Source organism: Choloepus didactylus, chromosome 27, assembly GCF_015220235.1.
Source record: "Choloepus didactylus isolate mChoDid1 chromosome 27, mChoDid1.pri, whole genome shotgun sequence".
NCBI classification, from domain to species: Eukaryota; Metazoa; Chordata; class Mammalia; order Pilosa; family Megalonychidae; genus Choloepus; species Choloepus didactylus.
In genome coordinates, this window is record NC_051333.1 from 10615249 (window position 1) to 10633071 (window position 17823).

Consider the following 17823-nt stretch of genomic DNA (forward strand, 5'->3'; position numbering starts at 1 on the left):
TAACTTCCTTCTCCACCTCCTCTCCCTACCCCAAATGGGTTTACCTCATCCTTCAGGATGAAAGCTAAAGCAGAGGTGGCAAACATTTACTACACACCAGGCAGCATCCTAGGAGCAAATTGTTTAAATCTCAGGCAACCCTACGGTGTGGGTACTGTCATACCCATTTTCCAGAAGTGGAAGCTGAGGCAGAGAGGGGTTAAATACTTGCCCCCCAAGTTTGGCTAATGGGAAGCCAAACTAAGATGTGAGCTCCCAGATGGACCCGGAGCCCACACTCTCACTAAGCAGTGCTCAGAAAATATTTGCCCCTCCCCTAATTTATAATTTTTATTCATATACATCACAAATAGTTAAGCATCAGGAGATTATCTGTACCCCTCCCAACTGGGGCTTGGCAGACAGCGGGGACAGTGGCAGCATGGGGCCCACGGTGTCTCACGGCAACTCCTGGCTGAAGTTGAGCAGCACCTATCTCTAGAGGCGGCGAGGCCTTCCTGTCCGCCACAGGCCCCACCCAGCCATGCTGCCCCTTCCGGTCATCTCCCTTTAGGGCCTGGGCTCTCTCCTCAAAGCCCATCTCCCCCCACCACACACACACACACACACACAAGGAAGAAATGACACAACTGTTTCACATACTTTATTTACAAGGGCCTGACCCTGGGCCCCCACTTCCCCACAACTCCCAAAGGGGAGCTTGGCAGGGCCCCAGGTTTGAGGGGATTTGTGCTATGGGGCACATTTGTCCAGAAAGCCAGGGGACCCCACGGAGAAGAATCCACAAAACATAGGTGCTAACTGAATCTGTACAGGTGGGGGGGTGGATTAGGGAGTGAGGGTCTCGGAAGTGTACAGGTGGTCCAGCCCCCTCAAGGCTGTCGGCCTTCCCCCAGTTCTCCTTGTTCACAGAGACGGCCCGTCTCAGGTAGCAGTGGTCCCGGCCACTCTGGATATAGGGTTTTAGCTCTGAGGGCAGCCCTGAAGAGCCGGTTTTTATGTCTCCACTCCAAATCCCCCGCTCTGGATACCAGCACCTCTTGTGTTTATGTCTCCAGATCCTTACATCCAGCTCCCTTGGACATCCCACTGGCACTCTTGGTTCTCTTCTTCCTGCCCCAAATCCCTTCTCCCTCTCTACTTCCTCTCTCCACTCCCCCAAACCTAGGAGTCTTCCTTGACTTCCCTTTGCTGCCCTTTCCTCCTGCAGTCCATGGGCAAATCCTCTTAGCTCTACCTTTAAAATGGCTCCAGAAGATGACTGCTTCTCAGCTCTCCATGGCCGCCACCCTGGTCCAGCCACCATCACCTCCCACTGCCGTCACCTCCTCACTGGGCTTCTGGCCTCCACCCCGACCCCCCCATAAGCTATTTCCTCTCACAGCAGCCAGAGGGATCTATTTAACACATTAGCCCACGAGACTCTCCTGCTAGGAATCTTCCATGCAGCTGGAATAAAATCACAGCTCTTGAGCCCAGGGCCCACTCCTGTATACCTGTCTCTGATTCACTGCACTCTAGCCACATAGGATGTCTTTTTGTTTCTCAGCCAAGCAAAGCACCTTCCTGCCTCAGGGTCTTTGCACATGCTGTTCCTTCTGCCTCGAATCTCAACCTCCTATTCCTCCCAAAGCTGTCTCCTTCACCCCTTCCAGGCATGGCCCAAGTGTCACCTCCTGAGAGAAGCCCTCCAGGACCACCCTAGGTCCCTTCTAATTCCCCTTCATAAGCCATCCCACTGCATATATGATGTTTTGTCCCCTGGTCTGTTTCCCCCACTCAGTTGTAAGCTCCAGGACAGCAGGGACCTTGCCTTCTGTTTCATTCTCCCCCATTTTCCCCGCGCCCCCCCCCCCCCCACTGGGCCTGGCACGCAGTAGGAGCTCAATAAACACTCGCGAACTGAATGGACAGAGGGGGAGCCCCGCTGCCTAGCAGTAACTTTCCAAGACCCGGCTGGCCTCATCCGCAGGCCGTGGGAGGGTCCCCGAGGACAGGGCGCGGCCGGCGGGGACCTCGCCGGGGCCGGAGCCCGAGCGCAGGGCCCGGGAGGCGCGCTCAGGCGGGTGGCGCTGCTGGTCGCCGAGGCCGCGGCGCAGGAGGCAGCGGTGCCAGCCGCGGCGGATCTCCGACTGCACCTGCAAAGGGCGGGCGCTCAGAGGCGGCGCCGTTCCCCGCGCGGCCGCCAGAGGGCGCGGGCGGCGGGCCGGGGCTCCTCCTACCTCCTTGTTGACGAAGCAGTAGAGGACGCTGACCAGGAATCCCTGCCCGGGGAGCGGCGGGAGTTAAGTCGGCGGTGGGGGCAGGCCTCTAAGCACCCCCTTAATGAGCTCTGACTCTTCCCAGGACCCAAACACCCTGATCCTAGACCATTGCAGTCACCTTCTCACTGGCCCCGGGCTCCCACCTGGCTGAGTAATACAGGGTGGGGGTTAAGAAGGGCGGGAGGTAAGTTGCTAGGGTTTCCCACTCCCCCCCATCCCCACGCCTTGTGCCTCAGTTTCTTCACGTGGAAAACGCGGAAATATTAGACTTGCGGTTATGAGAATTAATTGGACTAATATTCTTTTTTCTGAATCTTATTACAGTATTACCTGATCTTATTAATAAGTATTACCTTATTAATACAGTATTACAGTATTAATACAGTATTAATACAGTATTACCTGATCTTACCTCTCCACTCAGCAGCCAGAAGAATCCTGGTAAAATCTAACTCAGTTCTCTAACTTTAAAAAAAGTTATATTAAAAAAAAATCTAACTCAGTTCAAGTCAGCCCCCCATACCTGACCTCTCTGATCCCAGCTCCCCTGACCCCCTTGCTCCCTGTGTCTCCAGCACCTGGCCTGGCCTCCCGCAGCTCTCCAGGGCTCCTCAGTCCTGTCAAACCCTCTCCAGCCCCCTGGGTTATGCTCTCACTGTTTCCTCTTCCTGGACCATTTTCTCCAAATATCTGCCTGGCTTGTTCTCTCATCTTCCCGAGTCTCTGCTCCCAGGTCTGTTTCTCAGGGAGGCCTTCCCTGAACCTCTGGCCAAAACAGCAGCCCCACCCTCCAGAAGGTTCCCTTCATTCTCTTGCTGTTTTTTTTTTTTTCCCCTCCAGTCACATCCCACCTGCTGTATATTTTTACATCGTGCATATTATTGTATTTACTGGGTCTCTCCCACAAAAGGGCAGGGATCTTATCCATTTGGTTCTTGGCTAAAGCCCCACAGAAAACCTGGAAGAGTGCATAGCGCAAAGTACTCAATACATCTTTGCTGCATTGAATGAATAAACAGCTTTGTGACATGAGACTGGTATCCACCCTATATTGGAAAATGAGGCCCAGTAGGGTTAGGGTGGGGGATCCTGGAGCAGGGACCTGGAAATGGTTGAGGGGGGTGGGGATCTAGGGTGAAGCAAGCTGGTGCAGGGTCGGCCTTAAATTTTATTTTGGAGTGAGTTCCTCGTTAAATTTTGCACCCCCACCCAGCTGGCTTGCCAGCCCTAGTCCTGCCCCTGAGGTGAAGACATTTATCTAAATCACACTGCTGGGAAGCAGTCGGGAAGCAGCTGGGAAGTGACAAGCTAGGCTCCAAGTCTGTGTGGCCTCAAAGCCTTCATTCTTCACCTTCTAGCACTATCCAGGCTCCTGTCTTAGTTCCCACTGCTTCCCTCAGCCCAGGCCTGCAGTGGCTCAGTATTGTGTGTTGAATGAATGGATGAATGAACAAAATCCCATCTTTACATCCCATTCAGTGGTTGGGCCAGAGGATGATTTTTAGCCCGGGGCCCGCCGGCAAGCACCCGAGCACCCCGCCGCGAGCACCTGGAAGGAGCTGAGGAAGATCTCAAAGCCCAGTTTGGCGAACCGCAGGGTGCCGTGGGCCTGTTCCTCCGTCACGGGCGCAAATACCACCTCGTGGACGCCCAGCAGGGGCACCAGCGTCAGCGTGGAGCGCGCCAGCCTGGGGAAAGAGGGCGGCAGTGGCCCCGCGGCCCCCATCCCTCGCCAGCTCGCCGTGGGCCCCCTTCCCCGCCACCCCTGGCCCACCACCCTCACCTCAGCCGGTAATCGGGACAGCGCATCTGCCGCGTCCTCAGCTTGGACACGAGGATGCCAAGAATGCGGATGAAGATGAGGAAATTAATCTGCGGTAGAGCGAGAGGCTGAGCCGGCTCCTATCCCATCCCGGGAGGGGGGAGCGCCCGGCTTCCCAAGAAGGGAAATCCCTGAGGACGGCCTGGAGGAGGCGGGAGCAGCCGTACCAGGATGGTCATAAGGATGGGGGTGCGGATGATCCACCAGATGGCTTTGACATCGTTCCTCTCCCAGCACCTAGGAGAGGGGGTAAGCGCTAAGAGACTGACAAACCCAAGGTGTCACCGGGACATGCACATTCATGCGCCAGCCCCGCCCACCTCCCCATCAAACTCCGCCCACCTACCAGCCCTGCCCCGCCCCAGTTCCCGCCGAGCCCCTAGGCGCCGTCAGACCCCGTCCATGTCCCCCAAAGCCCCGCCCCCTAGCCCAGGCTCCGCCCCAGACCCTGCAACTCACTGCGTGTTCTCGTACAGGTACCTGACGATCACCCAGGGAATGACGAAAAGCGCGGGGGCCCCTGCGCAGACCCCGACCCCCGCCCCCCCACCCCGCCGCAGCTGTCAGCACGCGCACGGGCCCCGCCAGGCCCAGCCCCGCGAATTCCCCCGGCGCGGAGGGAAGGCCGAAGCCCGGAGAGGGGAGGGAGGAGGGCAGCGAGGGGCGGGCGGAGGCGCGCCGGGAGGGGCCGGGCACCGGGTCGCGGCTCACCCCAGCCGAGGAGCAGGTAGCAGCGGAAGTGGCCCCCCTCGGAGCCTCCCACCACCACCAGGAGACTGTGCAGGTAGACGCCCTCCACCAGCAGCCACGTGTAGTTGGCGCCCACGCAGTACTGGGTTACGATCTGGGCTGTGCGGCAGGAGGCTAGGGCCTAGGGGGCCGCCAGAGAAGGGGAGAGGGCAGTCAGGGACCTAGGGTGTCCCCAAGCCTTCCTCCGTCTGGTCCTCCTGCCACCATCTCTTGCCATCAAACGTTCTTCTCCCACTCCGTATCCCCAAAGGATGCTGCCTGTAGTTGGTTTTTCTCGGCCTGTTCTCCCCTCTCTGAACTTTCCCACTCCACCACCCTGAACAAGTGACACTTTCCATCTTGCTATCAGAGTTTCTCCCAGGCCCCCAAAATATGGTGTCTGCCACCCATCTCCTCTAAGAATTGAAATCTCCTCTACCATCAAAAGGATTCTCCCATCTTGCCGGCTTCTCCCACCAGCATTGGACTCTTCCTCTCCACGGCTTCTTAACCATTGGTGTGGCCCATCTTTTTTCCTTTCTCGATATACGCCCCACACCCCCAGCATAGGATCCTTAACCATTCTATCTCCTGGGAACAATAGGAATTATCCAGATCTTCCTGCCAGATGGTTTCTCCCATCCCAAGGGCCCCAGTCTCTACCCTCTCCTACCCTTTCCCCCAGTAAACAATTTGTATCTACTCAATCCCCTTATCAGTTGGTTTCTCCCATCCTGTCACTGCCTCACCTCCAGCACATGGATTCTCTCATTGGTGGAAAAGTCCAATGACGGGTGAGATAATGAGGGACAGGGAATGGAGGATTCCAATGATGGGGGTAATGGGGTGCGTGCGTCCAATGATTGGGCTGGCTGGGTGTTAGGAGAGGCCCAGTATGTTTGAAGGGGCCAAGAGAAGGAAACTGTTGATGATGTTGGAGGTAGTAAATGGACTGGGAACTTCCTGGCCACCCCAGAGGAGGCAGGTTCCCATCTGGGGAAGCAGTGGGATGATACCCACCTGATTCCAGAGAGCTGGGGCCCGATCCCCAGGGTAGGGGCCGGGTGGAGGCAGCAGCCGGTCTCGGGTGAGGATGGCTGCCGCCCGCAGGATGAAGGAGGTGAACAGGTTGATGTGGATATAGTTGCGAGTGCAGTGCAGCCTCCTGGGGGATTCAGGAGGCAGTCTGGGGACCCCCTGGAGAGGCATCCCCAGCCACATAGAGCTCCTTAAACCACCCCCCAGCCCTTTGCATTGAGCCGCCGGTGGATGTTAGAGCTAGTGGAGACTGACCACCCCACCTGACCAAGCAAGGAGGCCCCCATCTCTGTGGCCACAGCTCAGGGCTGGGGGTCTCACCTGAAGAAACTCAAGAAGAAGAGGGCCAGCAGCAGCGTGGCGAGGGACAGGGAGTAGCCCACGGTATACACAACCTGCAGCTGCTCCAAGATCAGCCTTTGGTCCTGGTGGAGGTCAACGGAGATAAGGGAACATGGCTCAGCTTTCCCCACCAAGCTCGGAGGGGGCTGGAAGGACATCTGCTCTTTGTTCCTGCCCAACAGTCCGATTTTCTCTTGGGAAACCATCTATTCTGGTTTGTGAGGGGCTAACTCCCACCCCTTAGCTCCAGGGCTGGGCATGTGATCAGCCAGTCAGATCATTCTAACACCTGACTCCCACCCACAGTGCTGAGTTCAGGGCAGGTGTGTCACCCAAACCTGGCCAATGAGAGTCGGTCCTGGGACATTGTGTTGGAGCTAGTGAGGGCGGAGCTCAGTCTTTCCCATGCTGTTTGGTTGTTAGGATGCGAACCTGGGGCTAATGGGGGCCACCTTTGTTACCCCACTGGAATGATGAGGGCCATGATATGGTGAGAATGAGCAAGATTCCCAGCCATACCAGTTGAGCACCTGGATCCAGCTAGGCCTGGAGTGATGGCCTGATCTACACTTTTTGATCATAGAAGCCACAACATGTATCTTTCTTTCTCTTTAAGCAAGTTGGAGCTGGGTTTCTCTCACTTGCAATCCAGAGTTCTGAACATTCTAAGGGCTTTCACGCTCAGCCAGAAGTGCTGCCTTCTTCTCTCCCTGGACATCCTAACCTGCAGCGCCCACCTCTTCGCACCTGGAAGGCCCCGTTCTTCTCTGGGTCCTCACACTGGGAATGGTCCCTCCAAGGTCCCCACTGGCCATCACTCCCACATTGGCGGAGGACGAAGCCCGCAGCCACTGAGGGGAAACAAGGAAGAGGGAATCAAAGGCTGAGAGAGAGAGAGAGAGAGACAGAGAGAGAGAGAGAGAGAGACACAAAGACAAACTGGGAAGCAAAGGCAGAGAGAGACTGCCAGAGTCAAGATGATGATAATAAGAAACCCTTTACTTCACATGTACTCATTAATATTCACAAGCCTATAAGAGCCATACTCTCAGCATCCTCATTTTACAGATGAAGAAATTGAGGCACAAGGAGGTTAAATAAGGATGATCCATCCAGAGTAGGAGAGAGAGAGACACAGCCGAACAGAAAGGAGCACGAGACAGGGTGCAGGTGAGCTGGGAGCCTGTCTGGGGCAGGGGTTGAGAGCTCTGGGGTCCGGGCGGCAGTGGGGAGCTCACCGTGGTGGTACCAGGGTAGGTACCAGGGACAGGACGCACGGGCAGTGGCGTTGGGTGCAGTGTAGTCCCAGCAAATATACATATCGAAGGACCCGTTACAGGCGAGCCCTGCAGGTAGGCGAGGGAACCAGACACCGTCCGAGGGGACCTGTGGCCCCAGCGCCGGAACAGTCTCCCGCACGCGAGCCCTGCCTAACCCTAGGCTCTGCCACAAGCTCCTCCCACCACCCAAGGCCCCGCCCATCACCTTCGTTCTGGCTCCGCTCACCGACCAAATCCCCGCCCCAGATCTTTCCGTGGCCCCACCCCAAGCTCCTCCCCTTCAAGTTCCACTTCAGTCCCCGCCTAAGACTCCTCCCATTTCAAGCATCTTCCCGGGTCTCACCCACGAATCTGGGCCCCACCCCAGTTCTCGCCCCTCCCACAATATTCAGGTCAAGGCCCCACCACCAAGGCCAAGCCCCACCCACGCTTCCCTGACCCAGCCCCCCAAAACTGGTCCCAGAGGACTCCTGTTTCACGCCCCGCCCAGGCCCCGCCCATCAAGCCTAGGCCCGCGCCTCCCTAAGCCCCTAGCCGGTCCCACAGTACCTAAGGGGGGCACTGCTGCCACCAAGGTTTCCTGGCATTCCCTGCGGTACCGTTCCCAGCGCTGGTACAGCTCAACCGCCGTCTGCCCCTCAGAGCCTGTCTATGAAATGAAAGAAGGGAGGACCCCCCCCACACCCAAACCGACCCCCGCTTCCAGGCAGCACTTTGGCGTGGGCCAAAAACACCCCAGAGGGACTTGGAGGGGCTATTCGGTTTTGCCCGGGAATTTGGGGTGGGTCAGAAATGACTTTAAAGGCTTGGGAGGGATGGTGTGCTTAGAAAACCCCCAGGGGATTTGCTGTGGGGGAACTGAAACCCCTCAGGAAAACCGGGGAGGGGTGGCTGGAAACCAACAGGAGGATTGTATTGAGGAAAAGAAGAGGGTCTAGCAACAACCATCCAAACTTGACCTGGCAAGTAGGGCAGTCTGAAAACTCTCTTTGCGGTAGGGGAAGACTTAAAACCGTCCCCGGACCTCCTCCAAGCCTTGAACTCCTGTGGTTCGTGGGGCCCTCACCTCCGCCCTCCAGACCAGCGGCCCCCATAGAGACAGCAGCAGCAGCAGCCACGAGGCCCGAGAGTTCGGCATCCTGAGGGCGGCGGGGCATGGGGGGTTCCGGGGTTCTGGTTCCGCAGGGGCAGCCGGGCCTGGAAGGTCCGAGGGCAGAGTCAGGCGCCTCCCCCCTCGGACTCTAGCCCCAACGCCCCTGATCCTTAGGGATTCACAGTAGCCGACAAGGAGACAGGGTCCATCTCCCCCGCGCCCCCTCCCCACCAGCCGCGAGGATTAGGGCCGGGCCGAGCCCCTGCACGTGATTCCCGGGCTCACCCCCAATTTGTTGCTGGGGCAGCGGCCGTGGAAGGGGGGCTGTTTGCTGAGGGGGCAAAGACTAGAGCTAGAGCTGGGCTGGGCGGAAGCGCTCGTGTCACCCGGAGTCTAGACCGGCAGACTCTGGGGAATCTAGGGACCGCCTTGGAGAAGAGGGAGTGGAAACTGTCAATCAAGGCTGGTGTGGGACTTGGACCTCCCGTCGGCGTTCCCACTCTTCTGAGTCCAAATCACCCCTACTAACCCAACCCTGGAAACGTTCCCTGATGGGGATCAAGTCCAGAGTCAGTAGGGCAACCCCTCTCCCAGCATCAGAATACTTAGGGGCAAGAGGGGTTTCTGTCTGCAGGGTCCCAAATGCCTGGAAATCTCCGGCCCAACCCCCACCCCTCACCCCGAGGCGGCACCCCAGTAGGGCAGGGATGGGGGGGAGCAGGAGGCTTTCCGACAGAGCCTCAGAAAGACACACAGGGAGTCAAGACACAGAAGACAGAAGGATAGGGACGGATAGACCGAGACACACAGGGAGAGAGCAGAGACCAAGGGATAGAGAAGGACAGAGATATGGGCTGAGAGAGATAGAGATGAGGAGAGAGAAAGAGCTAGAAATGCAGAAGCAAAGCAGTTCAGAGGCCAGACAGAGACACAAGAAGGAGGCTGTGGGCACTGAGAGACAAAAAGGGACAAAGGCAGAGGGTGACAGACTAAGGAGGGGGGGACTGGGGGACCCCTTACCTGCCCCACCCCTGCTCCACTCACCTGCTCCTGCCGCTGCTGCCTCCACTGCCTCACCAGGGCTCTGGAGGAGGTGACAGTCGCCAGCAGCCGAGGCTGTGGGAGGGGGCGGGACCAGGGCGGGACAAGGGACAGGAGGGGGGAGCTCTGGGGGCAGAGACTCACTCAGAGGAGGGGACCATCGCGTGTGAGGATGACAATCACTCCATCACGTGGAAACAGGAGCCCCCCACCCGGGCACAGTCTCTCACACTGTCCTACCCACAGCCCCTGGTCACAGAGGACACCACCGCACCCAGTCACAGAGCCACAGTCACAAAGTCTCATGCACAGCATCACACACGAGTCGTGTAGCCTAAGCCACTGTCCCAGAACCTCACAGGCTGTTAGAGAGGGAGTCCCACGTTCAGTGATAGCCCTGTGTTCCCACAGTCCCCCCCCAGAGAGTCAAAGCCTTGCACCCACAGGTTGACAGTCATCCACAGCGACACACAGCCATACGCTCAGGGCCAGATACCCCCACACAAGGCAGTAACACAATCAGTTTCACAGGCTTGAAGATACTATGTCAGCCACACACGTCCACACAATCACGTCACATCACAAACACCAAACACCATCTGTCTCCCACCACTGACCTGGTTACCACCCCCCGGGGTGGGGGGAGAGTCAGGGCATCTTGGTCACATGGGTCCCCAGGTTCATGCAGCACAGTGTCTGGCACAGAGGAGGGGCTCAGGGAACAACTCTTGATGAAACAAATGCTCTTGGATATATGGTCACTAGTAAAGCCATCAGTTCTTTAATGGCGAAACCTGAAGGTCACACACAATGTTACACAACCATACCCACTAATAGCCTCACACACGTCACATAATCACCTACAGAGTCCACAGGGCCACAGCTGGACATATTCTCCATCTGTCACCAAGGCACCCACTGTCACAGGCTCTCAGCGTTCTACTGTCATCTTGTTACCCTCACTCAAACAGTCACACTCAGGGACATGGTCTACAGCCACACAACTCCACCACAGCCCCACCCACACTCACAAGCGTATACAGTCACGCAGTCACACACAGGATCACTCACCATCATCCCACCATCCCACAGCCATGCACAATCACAGTCACACATGTCACGCACCACCATTTCACAGTCACACACTAACCCACAGTCTCATGGTCACAGTCAACATGGAATCACACACCTTCTTACAATCTCTCCTTTTGTTCTCTTCATCTTAAAATGGAGAGGACATGTGTACATGAGAACCGAGTCCCAGTTCTTGGCACCCTCAGCTCTCTTAGCACAAACCACGGCCGCCCGCACATCCATCACACTGTCTACACCCAGGAGCATGCCCTCCCCTGGGACCTAAGAGAAATGAGACAGGGGTGAGTTAGCCCATTTTGCAGAGGAGAAACCTTGAGGCCCAGGAGCCCCAAGAGGGGCAGGGAGGAAGGGGAGGCGGGAAGCCCCAGCACGGGAGGCTGGAAAGATAGGAGGCTGGAAGGAGAGGAGGCTGGGGGGGGGGTGTGGTGCTGGGGGAGGGGGTCCCCACTTCCTGGCCTCTAGCTGGCCTCCCTGCTCTCTGCCCCACATTCCTGGCGCCCTCAGGGTCCTGGGAAAGGCTCCGTTCACGGAGTGTAGTGGGAAAGGGGTCTGGGATTGCAGGACACCTCAGGGAGAGGCTGCGGTGGGGAGAACGTCTCCCCTTGGCTCCAGGGGCAGGGGCGGAGGCTGGGGGAGGAAGGAAGGAGCTGGGGGGCTTGGGGGCTGCTGGGGGGTGGAGCAGTGGGGGTGGCCGAGGTCCCAGCGACAGGGGCAGAGGATGGGAAGGGAAAGGGGGAGGGGAAGAGGAGAGGAGAGGATTGAGGTGGGGAAAGAGAAAGGGAAAAAAAAAACAAGAAAGACTGCAAGGGAGAGAGACAGAGAGACAGGAAGAGATGGAGATGATGAGGGAGACAGAGAGAGATCGAAAGAAATAGAAGGAGATGAAACAGAGAGAGACATACACAGAGACAGGGTGAGACAGAGGAATAGAGAAAAAGGGAGAGAGAGAGAGAGGGATGGAGAGAGAGAATGGATATGAACGGAGAGATGAAGAGAGTAAGACAGACTGAGATGGGGAAGGGATGGGGGGAGGGAGAGCCTGAACCATGGGGTCCTGAGGATCTCCCCCAAGAGCTGGGGGTGAGCAGGGAGGCTCGGGCTGGCTCGGAGCCCCCCACCCCCTCGCTCAGCATCCCCTGGAGGAAAGCACAGGGCCGTGGGGAGGGCAGCAGGCATGGAGGACAGAAGTGGGAGGTGGGGGCTACATCTCTCTCCAGCTCCCTGCCCAGCTCAGCCTTCCTGGGGTCCTGCGGGATCTCACAGGGCCTGGGGAGGGGCAGCAGGCCCCTAGCTGTGGCCACACAGGCTTCTGGGAACCTCGGCAGGTGCAGAGAAACAGCCACAACCACCTCCCCCCCGCCCCCCACTGCCACCCAGCCCCTCCCGGGCTGCCGTGAGCCCCCTGGAGCCCAGGGACCTAGGAAAGAGAGGAGCCCCTGTCTCCATGCCTTTCAACACACTCTTTCACCACACCCATCAGATCTCCACGTCCTTTCTCTGTTCCCACTCTAAATTTAGCACACCCCCTCTCGCTGGTCCACCTCTTCCCCCACCCCTCTCTTCTCCCATGTCCCCCCCACCCCTTTCTTCTCTTTCTGTTGTCTGTCACCCTCCATGCGGCTCTCACTCTGCTTTGGTCCGAATGTCTCCTTCCTCCTTTTTTCTGACTCCTACATTCCGTTTCTGTCTTTCCTTCCTGTCTGTCAGTCTGTCTTCCCTCTGTGTCTTTCTCCAGCTCAGCTCATTTCCATGGGCCTCTCTCCAAATCTCTTTCTTTTGCCCATCTTTAAGCTTTCTCCTTCCTCCTTTCTCTTTCCCTCTTTCCCCATCTTCTCGGGATATGTCTGTCAGTCCGTTTCTCTCCCTCCATTACCCCTGGTTCTGGGTATCCCAGCTCTTGTCCCCCCTTTTCGTCACCAGTGACCAGGCCTCAGAAACCTCTCCTTCTAACCTCGCCGCGCTCCGTGCTGCAGGATGCCGGGGTGGGGTGGGGTGGGGGGCAGGGACTGGAGGGAAGCTGAAGGGCCTCTGCCTCCCCCCATGGGGCTGCCTGGCCAAGCAGGGCCTGCGGGGAGCAGGCGGGGGGCAGGCGGGGGGCCTGGAGCGCCAGCAGATGGTGCAGGAGAAATGAGGCAGAGAGAGATGGAGAGAGGGGGCGCCCCATGGGGACCGAAGCCAGGAATGGGAGCCTTGGCCAGCCCCCTGAGAGTCAGGGCTGCAGAGATGAGACCTCGAAGTCACAGACCCTGAGAGAGACACACAGAGAGACAGAAAGTGACAGAGAGTGGGACTAACAGGGACAAAGCCACAAAAATGGGGATCCAGAGGGAGACAGAACTCCAGGGAGAGGGTCCACACACACACACATGCACACGGCATCCAGAGAGATTTGAACCCGGGGACAGGAAGACACAGAGATCCAGAGACATGGAGAGACACACACAGAGAGATAGAGGAGAGACAGAGAAAGAGATCCAGAGAAAGGAGGCCTGAGGGAGACACAGACATTTCTGAAGAGACAGCAATGTAGAGACAGCACAGAGACACCTGGTCCCAGAAAGAGGCAGAGACCGAGAGTGGGGGTGGGAGTACACATTCAGACAGAGATGAGACGACGACTCGCGGCTCCCATGGCCCTTTTCCGGGCCTGGGGGTGGGGGTGGGGGTGGGGGTGGGGGTGGCGGACCCCGGACACGTCTCCATAGCGACCTCCCCAGAACCTGAGGGCAAATATTGTCTGGACCAGAAGCAGCGGGGCTGTGTTGACATAATCTCGTGCTGGGTGGGGTGGGGGCTCCAGGGACCCAGGGGCCAGGGTGGGGGCCAGGAGAACAGTTTGGCTCTCAGTGAGAGCTCCACACTCAGCTCCAGCCTCCCCCCACCTCTAAATCCGGGTGCAAACATCGCTGCCTCGGGAGGCGCCGCTGAGGAGAGCGGAGCCTGGGAGGGTCCCTGGCTGCCCCCTGGTGGTGGTGAGCGAGCCCTGCAGCCGCTTTCCCGGAGTCCTAGACGGCAGGCGGGCCCCGGCTTTCTCTGCCAAGTTTCTAGAGTCTGGTTCCTCCTCTCCCTCCCCAGAACCCCTGCCCCGGTCCAGGACCCTCTTCTTCCCTGGTCTCCTTCCCCAGTCTAGCCCTCTCCCTCCTCTCCACCCCTGCACACAGCAGGCAACCAGAGGGGACTTCCTAAAGCAGAACCTGTTATGCTCAGAACCTGTTATGGCTCCCCAGCGCCCTCAGGAGAAAGCCCAGGGCTTCCAGGCCTTTGCTGAGCTCTCCCAATTCTTCCCAGCGCCTTCTCCCAACCCCAGCCTTTGTTCGGGTAGTTTTCTCTGTCTGAAATGCTTCCCCTCAGTTTTTGTCAAGTCTTCCAAACCCATCTCAAAGCTCTTAAGTGATAGAACAGGGACCCAGAATGTCCAGCTTCAAAATCCAATTTCCAAATGGAGGCGCAAAGAAAGAGACAAAAATTAGAGAGGAAAGCACATGGAGAAGGGAACCTAGAAACAGAAAAGACAGAGCTTGTGAGCCCTGCCAACCCCTCCCCTCCCCCTTTCCCTCCCATTCCCTGGCAGCACTGCCCCCCTCTCCACTCGCTTCTCCAGGCCCTTGACATCTCCCTGTGAAAGCGCCTGTAATAAAACTAGCTCCATTAACTGTACCCAAAAACCCCTGTGCTGAGCAATTTACCAGCCTGAGCTCACTGAATTTGCTCCTCTCCCCTGGGAGGTGGGTGCTGGGATGACTCCCATTTTGCAGAGGAGTAAATGCCAACCCACTGGACCACAGTCACCCTGTTCATACTGACAGTGTCTGCTCCCTGTCCCCAAGCTGGGTGCCCCTCAAGGGCAGAGCTTGACTCTGATTCATCTTTGTGTGTCCCTTCCCGGCCATGATCCCCCAATCCAAGCTCAGTTGTTTCTCTGCCTGGTGTTCCTTCATCTCCAAGCTCTCCCCGCTCCCCTGCCATATGGAGCCCCCAGGATCTGAACTCCCCTGGTTTCCCACAATCCTCTGGGGGCACTCCCATGGCAGCCCTGAGAGCACTGCAGCCAGCTGCAGAGTTCTGAAGGTAGGAGTCTGACTACCTTTCTCCATGAATTTAAATAGAGTTGGGGGGGGGGGGTTGGGAGGCTGGAAATCTGAGTTCCTGCTTTGTTTCTGTCAGTAACACAATTGGTTGTGGTCATGGAATGATAATGGAGTAAGTCTTCTTTAGTTGCCCCTTCATACCCATTTTTGCTCCTGGTGCCTGGCACGTGGTAGGTGTACACTGGGAAATGAATCGGGGTCTCTAACATGTATGCGTGCCTGCCGTGTTTCTGCATGTGTGACCTCACTGAAGCCCATGGAGGATCCAGTGGCAAACCGCAACCCCACAGCCCCAAAGGCCCTACAGGATCTGGGGGGCTCAACACTTCCCTGACCTCATCCCCTCCCACTCTCCTCTGCTCCCCAGTTCCATCCTCGCCAGCCTCCTTGCTGCTCCAGGAATATGCCAAACCCATACCTATGCCAGGACCTTTGCACTTGCTGATTCCTCTGCCTGGAGAGCTTTCCCCCCAGATCCATGCCTCAGTGCTTCCTTCTTGTCATCCACATCTCAGCTCACATGTCACCTCCTCAGAGAGACCTTCCCGGAATATTCCCTGTAAATTAGCCTCTTGTTTGTTTGTTTTGGTTTTTTTTAATATTTCCCCTCAACGTTTTATTATGAAAAATTTCAATTATACAGAAAAGCTGAAGGGATTTTTATAGTGAAAACCCATTCACTTTCCACCTAGTTTCTATGGTAAACATTTTGCAGTATTTGCATTATCACATATCTAGTCATCTGCTTCTGGGCATCCGTCAATCCATTTTTTGATGCATTACAAAGCAATTGCAGATATCAGGATTCTTCCCCCAAATAATTCCACATTATCATTAACTAGACTACCTGGGTACTTGATTATATTAATTTTTTAAATTACTTATTTTCGTTGGGGTAAAATACACATAACATAAAAATCATTTTAACCATTTTAAGTGGACAATTCTTTGACATTAAGTACATTGACAAGACTGTAAATTTCACCACTGTATCCTCATCCAAAACTCATACTCCTTTAGCACTAAATCCCCATCCCCCCATCCCGCCACTCCTGGTAATCACTATTTTGCTTTCTGCCTCTATGAATTTACTTATACCAGCCATTTCATATAAGAGAAATCATACAATACTTGTTCTTCTGTGTCTGGCTTATTTCACTCCACAGGACTTCAAGGTTCATCTATGTTGTAGCATGTTCCAGAGCTTCACTTCTTTTTTTATGGCTCAATAATATTCCATTGAGTGGATAGACCCTGTTTTGTTTATTGATTCATCTGTTGATGGATATGTGGGTTACTTCCACCTTTTGGCAATTGTGATTGAGGTGAACATTGGTGTACACATATCTGTCTGTGTCCCTGCTTTCAATTATTTTGGGGTATATACCCAGGAGTGGAATTGCCAGTTCATATGGCAACTCTATATAACTTTCTGAGAAACCGGCCAAACTGTTTTCCACAGTGGCTGTACCTTTTTACATTCCCACCAACAATGTAGGAGGGCTCCTCTTTCTTTGTATCTTCTCCAACACCTGGTATTTATTTATTTTTTAAAATTTTGTTTCTATTTCTTATTATTTTTTTAATAATGGCCATCCTAGTGGCTGTGAAGTGATATCTCCTTGTAATTTTAATTTGCATTTCTCTAATGCCTAAAGATGTAAAGCATCTTTTCATATGTTTATTGGCCATTTGAATATCTTCTTTGGAGAAATGTCTATTCACATCCTTGGCCCATTTTTTAATTGGGTTGTTTCTCTTTTTGTTGTTGAGTTGTAGGAGTTCTTTATATATTATCCTGGGATATTAAACTCCTCTCAGATAAATGGTTTCCAAATATTTTCTCCCATTCTGTAGGTTGTCTTTTCAGTTTCTTGATAATGTCTGTTAATGCACAAAAGTTTTTAATTTTGATGAAGTCCCATTTATCTATTGTTTCTTTTCCTGTTTGTGCTTTTGTTGTAAAATCTAAAAATCCATTGCTCCTAGAAGGTCCTGGAGATACTCGCCTATGTTTTCTTGTAAGTGTTTTCTAGTATTAGCTCTTATACTTAGGTCTTTGATCCATCTGAATTAAATTTGAATTAAATGTTCCTATTCATTCTTTTGCACATGGATTTCCAGTTGCCAAGTTGTCCCAGCCCCATTTGTTGAAGAGACCATTCTTTCCCCTTTGAATGGATTTGGCACCCTTGTCAAAAAGCAACTGGCCATAGTTGTGTAGATTTATCTCTGGACTCTCAATTCTATTCCATCCTGACTTACCATCTTTCCAGTACTTAGCAGGGTGAGGTTAGGAAGGCAAATTGGTTCCTTTCTACAAGAACTCAAGGACCTAGAACATTTTTTGAATGAATGAAAGATTATAAACCTTCACTTTCCACATGTGGAAACAGGCTCAGGGTCACAGTCAGAAAGTAGTGGAGTCAGGATTTGAACCCAAGTCAGACCGGTTCCAAAGTCCTAAGCTTCCATGGTCTAGATGCCTGAGTGTCCGGAGGCAAAATCTCTTCCCGCTCTTGGCCTTGCATCCCCTGTCTCTAAAACATGCGTTGGGTCATCTCTAGTCGCTGACCCTCAGTGGGGACTTAGGGAAGACGGTCCAGTATTTTTCAAATCCATTGTCAGATTTTGTACCCTCCTCTCTTCCCCCAACTTCGGTGCCAGCTCTGACTGACACTACCAGCCGTTCCTGGCTCACAGCTGGGCCTGCGTCAAAACCCGGACTGGATAACGCAGTTGGGGGAGACGAGGGTTCTAGAGGCGGAGCTAAGAGCCTGGGGCACTGCCTGGAGAATGAAAGGAAAGGTCGGGGAGGGGAGGGATCTAGACTCCCAGGGCGAAGCTATTTCTATGAGAAGGCGGGGTCTAGCGCTCTGATGCTGAGCGAGGCACTATAAAGCGCTATCGGTCAGGGGGTGTGGCCAAAGACTTTGGGGGCGGGAATAGAACTTGAGCTCCCGTAAGATTCTGGGGGTGGAGCTAAGAGCCCTGGGGGCGGGTCTAGATTCAATAAACAAGTTCTCTGTGG

At 55.1% G+C, this 17823-nt stretch overlaps 1 protein-coding gene across 1 annotated transcript; it reads right to left on the minus strand.

Annotated features, from left to right (window-relative positions):
* Positions 1 to 1931: 1931 nt before the first annotated feature.
* GIPR (gastric inhibitory polypeptide receptor) lies at positions 1932 to 9635 on the minus strand. Its single transcript, XM_037819838.1, has 14 exons — positions 9613 to 9635; positions 8542 to 8672; positions 8025 to 8124; positions 7434 to 7541; positions 6943 to 7046; positions 6175 to 6278; positions 5836 to 5980; positions 4798 to 4957; positions 4546 to 4606; positions 4254 to 4323; positions 4048 to 4136; positions 3814 to 3952; positions 2223 to 2264; positions 1932 to 2138 (listed from the first exon to the last, which is right to left on the minus strand). Exons 2-14 carry the CDS (start codon positions 8611 to 8613, stop codon positions 1932 to 1934), a joined length of 1401 nt encoding a protein of 466 aa, XP_037675766.1. The 5' UTR covers positions 8614 to 8672; positions 9613 to 9635.
* Positions 9636 to 17823: the final 8188 nt, after the last annotated feature.